This window comes from Staurois parvus, unplaced genomic scaffold (assembly GCF_062004578.1).
Source record: "Staurois parvus isolate SC_StPar_1 unplaced genomic scaffold, SC_StPar_1.0 ptg000457l, whole genome shotgun sequence".
NCBI classification, from domain to species: domain Eukaryota; kingdom Metazoa; phylum Chordata; class Amphibia; order Anura; family Ranidae; genus Staurois; species Staurois parvus.
This window is the reverse complement of record NW_028318253.1, coordinates 1,197,511-1,203,510: the sequence shown is the minus strand read 5'-3', so window position 1 is coordinate 1,203,510 and position 6,000 is coordinate 1,197,511. Positions and strand designations below refer to the sequence as shown.

General features: G+C 41.3%; 1 protein-coding gene across 1 annotated transcript in view; it reads left to right on the top strand.

The window, feature by feature from the left end:
• The first annotated feature begins 399 nt into the window (after positions 1-399).
• Positions 400-6,000, top strand: part of LOC149452881 (phospholipase A2 inhibitor gamma subunit B-like) — a 46,972-nt gene continuing 41,371 nt past the window's right edge. Inside the window, exon 1 of the mRNA XM_089688869.1 lies at positions 400-561. Coding sequence (XP_089544995.1) covers positions 510-561 — 52 coding nt within the window. The 5' untranslated portion in view covers positions 400-509. The remainder of the gene's footprint in view (positions 562-6,000) is intronic.

Sequence of the window (6,000 nt, the reverse complement as noted above, 5' to 3'; positions counted from 1 at the left end):
TTTTCACGCAAGGGGTAAACCCACCATTCCATCTCATTGCTCAGCAGAATCCTGAGTCTGCTCATCCATGCTAACAAAGGCACTGAAACTGTTAACTTTTTGGGGGGTAATAAAATAAAGTCCTACTGACAGCCATTGAAAGGGCGGCCACGGCAGCGAAAGAGTTATCCGAATGCGCATAAAAATAAGGGGGTCTTCAGTTCTTAAAACTGGGGCAACCCCCCCCCCCCAACCACCTCCTTTTTTATAGTGTCTTGTAGGAGGGGACATAAAGCGATCCAGGCCCAATGATTCTGCTACTAAGGAGGTTTTGCATTTTGTAACATGACGCACAAATCTTCCCCTGGCCGAAATCTTATTGGTCTGCTCCCCTCCTCCCCTGTTCTGCCTGTACAAAATCCGTTCCATCTCCCCCCTTGCATTCTGCGTATAAAATGCCACACCCTTTAGAATGGGATGATCGAGAGCATTGAAGCAGCTTCGCAGTAACCCAAAGCTCTGCAAGCACCATGGCTGCGTCTGTGACCGTCCTCTGGCTCGTAGCTGCTTTTCTGGGAGGAGGTGAGGACATTCTTTGCTAGCTGAAAATCCATCCATCCATTAACATCTGTTCCTTCTATAGACACCTGCATGAATCTTACAATATATATGACCTGCAGCATGCACCTGCCCAGGACATCAGCGGGTAGCTTAGATTAATGTGTACATGTTATTAATTAGCCATCAATGCAACCCCCCCCCCCAAAAAAAGAAAACCCAACAGGTTAATGCAGTGCATACCTCATTCAGTGTTCTCAAACCAAAGCTACTATTAATGCAGAACTTAAAAAAAACGCTCTCTAGAGAACTGATCATTATATTCCAAAAGAATTTCTGGCATGATTATATAAACTGAATAAAAGATCGCAGAGGAATGACTATTCCCAAAGTAATTTGTAAAATTTTGAACAAAATGTGGTCACAGACATTTTTCAGCATGAGGGGTAATTTTTGTAACAGATCCTGCGACGGCGCCGATTGTTCCTCATTCCTTGCAGAAATGGTAGCGATTATGGATGGCTTGCAAACAAAAATCTGGCAAATTTGTTGCATGTGGGGTAATCGTTGAATATAACTGCCATTGTTTTTATATTAATACATTATGTATAGTAAGACTTGCACAAGAAATTGTAGCTGGAGACCTGCTGCAGCCAGCATGCTGATGGGGCATGCTGTGACCTGTAGTTCCTTCCCAAAAACAAACACTCCACTGGAAGGAAAAGGAAAATTGGGTGTTGCCTGAATCATAGTCTTCCTTTCTCTATGGTATCTTGAGATATGGTATCTCAAATGACAGTTGAGATCTTATTGCTTAGGGCATCCTTTCCCCCCCTTTTTTTTTTTTACAGAAACATAATTAAACAATTTAAAGAACATACAATAGGATCAAGGAATATATAACAGACGTGAGGACTGTACAATAGGATCAAGTGAACTGGTCAAAGGAGCTAACAATCTGCAGTGAACAGGTGACAGGAAGAGCCAAAGTGATCTGTAGGATGGGTGACGATGGGAGGCTGAGGGTTATTATTCCCCTATTGAAATAGGATCAATGAATCTACAATAGGATCAAGCGAACTGGTCAAAGGAGCTTGCCATCTAAACTGATGAACAGGAGACAGGAAAAGCCAAAGGGATCCGTAGGATGGGTGATGACGGGAGGCTGAGGGTTATTATTCACCTATTGAAATAGGATCAATGAATCTACAATACGATCAAGTGAACTGGTCAAAGGAGCTTGCCATCTAAACCGATGAACAGGTGACAGGAAGAGCCAAAGGGATCCGTAGGATGGGTGATGACGGGAGGCTGAGGGTTATTATTCCCCTATTGAAATAGGATCAATGAATCTACAATAGGATCAAGTGAACTGGTCAAAGGAGCTTGCCATCTAAACTGATGAACAGGTGACAGGAAGAGCCAAAGGGATCCGTAGGATGGGTGATGACGGGAGGCTGAGGGTTATTATTCAGGTATTGAAAGAAATAGGATCAAATAGAATCAAATAGGAAATAGGTCAAATAGGATCAATGAATCTACACTAAGATCAAGGAATGTACAATAGCATTAAGTGAACTGGCCAAAGGAGCTTGCAATCTAAGCATTGAACAAGTGACAGGAAGAGTCAAAGGGATCTATAGGATGGGTGACACTGGGAGGCTTATGGTTATTATTCAGGTATTGTAAGAAATAGGATCAATGAATCTACACTAGGATCAAGGAATGTACAATAGGATTGAGTGAACTGGCCAAAATAGCTTGCAATCTAAGCAATGAACAGGTGACAGAGCCAAAAGAATCCATATGATGAGTGATAATTGGAGGTTCATGGTTATTATTCCTGTATTGAAAGAAATAGGATCAATGAATCTGTAGTAAGATAAAGGAATGTACAATAGGATCGAGTGAACCCGTCAAAGGAGCTTGCCATGAACAGGTGACAGGAAGAGCCAAAGGGATCCATAGGATGGGTGATGACAGGAGGCTTAGGGTTATTATTCCCATATTGAAAGAAATAGGATCGATGAATCTACAATAAGATCGAGTGAACTGGTCAAAGGAGCTTGCAATCTAAAGTGATGAACAGGTGACAGGAGAAGCCAAAGTGATCTGTAGGATGGGTAAAGACAGGAGGCTAAGGGTTATCATTTAGGTATTGAAAAAATAGGATCAATGAATCTTTGCTAAGATAAAGGAACATGCAATAGGATCAAGAGAACCGATCAAAGGAGCTTACCATTTAAAGCGATGAACAGGTGACAGGAAGAGCCAAAGGGATCCATAGGATGGGTGATGATGGGAGGCTTAGGGTTATCATTCAGGTATTGAAAACAATAGGATGAATGAATCTGCACTAAGATAAAGGAATGTACAATAGGATCGAGTGAACTGGTCAAAGGAGCTTGCAATCTAAACCAATAAACAGGTGGCAGGAAGAGTCAAAGGGATCCATAGGATGGGTGATGACGGGAGGTTTAGGGTTATTATTCCCATATTGAAAGAAATAGGAACAATGAATCTACAATAGGATTGAGTGAACTGGTCAAAGGAGCTTGCAATCTAAAGCATTGAACAGGTGACAGGAAGAGCCAAAGCGATCTGTAGGATGGGTGATGACGGGAGGCCTAAGGTTATTATTCAGGTAGCTGGGTCCAATCCCACTTCCAAGTTTGTAAGTGCGCAGTTTTCAGTGTCTGGGTTATGTCTGGTTGTGACGCACATTGAACAGGCTTGCTGGATGTCCTCACTGCAGGGATACGGAAAATGAGACAGATTATCACAGGGAGAGCGAGGAGAAGAAATAAAGAAGGGGGAGAGATACAGACAGGGTGATAGAGACAAAGAGAATTTAAGGGGCAGACATACAGAAATGGTAACATACTAATATATATATATATATATATATATATATATATATATATATATATATATATGAAAATATTATATCATGCAAAAATATGCCACCTACATATTAGACAGCCAAGGTTCCTGTCCGGATGTGCCGAGTACATGAAGTACAGCAACCAACAGCCCCCCCCCCCCTTCCCTGGAGACTGCAGGTAGACGATAACATCTAATTGAGATCTCATCCCCCAAAAGAGAGCCCGCTGACCTCACAGCCATTAGCGAGATAGCAAATGAAAAGTCTTTTGGCAATAAACCCCGTCAGGCTGATAGAATAATTGACTTGCTGAAACCGTTCCAGCTGCAGACCGGCTTATTTTATTATTTATTGTTCTGCATTTGCTACTTTACTAATTTTTTTAAAAAATGTTTAAATTCAATTATATAGAAATAGTTTGGCAGCTGAACTCCCAGGCAGATAGAAAAGACAAAATCACTATACGAATGAATGCAAAATGAATACAGCAGCCTTTTCTAGTCCTTATACAGCAGAGCTCAGACTGAAAGAGGGAGAAGCAGCACAAGGAGTTAATCAGTTTATTATTATTATTATTAATATACAAGATTTATATAGCGCCAATAGTTTGCACAGGGCTTTACAATATAAAAAGAGATGGTACAGCTACAATACATTTCAAGAACACAGGGTTTGGAGTTTGAGTGCTATCAAGAAGTATGCGGATAGAAGAAGAAAACACAGTGGCAGAGAGATAAGCTCACCACTGGGCTGCTTCACATTTCCCAGCCTGGTTGCAAACTGGGAGAGGTCCAGGACAGCCTGGGCTCAGAGGAAGTGTCTTCAATTATGTTGACCATCAGACTGAGGACATCCTGTGGCAGAGAAAAGTACTGCAGAGGAAATCTCTGGATTAAAGGTGAATATTTCAGAGAAAGATGGTTTTGTTATGTTACCTTTTACCAGTCTATTCATCTTTATTTTGTTTTTGGCTGGAGTTCTGCTTTAAAATGTATAAGTTTGCTGGTACAGTTTTAAATTTAAGAATAAATGGACAACACTGCAAAGCAAGGAATGGGTCTTACTTACTGCACCAGCGAGGAGAGGAGGAAAATGTGGAAGAGAGAAACAAGGTAGTCCTCATGAAGGATCTTTAAGGGGCCACCCAAAGATGACATTTTACAATTGGGTGGGTTGAGGTAGCTTAGAGAGTGAAAAAGTTTCTTCTGAAGGTGAAGACTTCTGCACTGTAGCTTTCAAAGCAAGGGGTTCTCGCTTTAACCTCCCTAGCGGTCTGATTATTTCAGATTTTTGGTGCTGAAAGCGGTACCATTATTTTGCATGGAAATATGTAGTTTTTTTATTGTAGGCTGTAATTTTTAGGAATAACTCACTGAAATCTGTCCGAACAAGAGTCTATTAAACATCCCGGGTATGATAAAACTTGAAACACAAAATCATAAATTATAATTTAATAAATAATCCTAAAAAATAATAATATAATAATAATACATTTAATTCAATAATATAATCAAACCAAAAACACTGAAATTTGAAATAGAGCGCACATCACTGAGCAAAGTCGCAAAATCGTTTTCAGTGTCTGATGACGAATTTCCCCACGAATCATTATCACTCAATTCTGCAAGTGGTTCTGATTTACTATCGCTGTTCTCTAGCTGATCTAAAACCGCTTTTGACCTAAAGGGACGCTTTTTGGATGCCATGGACGTTTCTCAGTTTCTAGGTAGAAAGAACAGACAAAATGCAGGCAGGGGACAGGACAAAGCACTCGGGACAAAATGTATGTGAAATGGTTTGATACAGGAATGTTTTACTATGTAAAATTTGTTTGGAAAAAAATTACATTTTATAAAACTTTCAAATTTCCCGCCGCCGCCCGTACATCCCAACGTCACAGGGACCGGATGCCGGAATCGGCCGGAGGAGATGGCCGGGGACGCTGCAGTGGACACATCGTGGGAGCGAAGGACAAGGTAAGCTCTGCAGGGACTCCCTATGCAGCGCCGCATGGTAAGCCCGAGTGTAGCTCGGGGTTACCGCTTTTGGTACTGACATTTTACCCCGAGCTACACCCGGGAATACCGCTAGGGAGGTTAAATGTTTGAATTAGAATACAGCAGGAGGAGTGAGACTATGGCTATGGAGGACCTGTACTGGGAACTCAGGCATCCTATCACTTTGGTTTCTGAGCTATATTAAATGCTTGTCATTGGTTCAGCGGCCAAAGTCCCAACAGACATACACAAAAGTGGGCATAAGTTTTTTTTCTTTTTGCTAACTTACATAGGTTTTTCAAATTTCACATGGTGGTAGAGTAACTCTTCCTCTATAGTAACTCTTCTTTTTCTTTTTTATTGCAGGTAAATATTGGATTCCAAGCAGAAACAACATGCTGTCATTGAGTTCTTGACAAAGGAAGGCTGCGGGTTGTCCGATATCCACAGAAGGGTTCTAAGTGTTTATTGAGATGACACCATTGACAAGGGTCACCAATGACAAGACATTGCTACCAATCTCTGCAAACATTCTGTAGCCTTCTGTGGATCTCGGCCAGCCTGCACCCTTCATTCATCAAG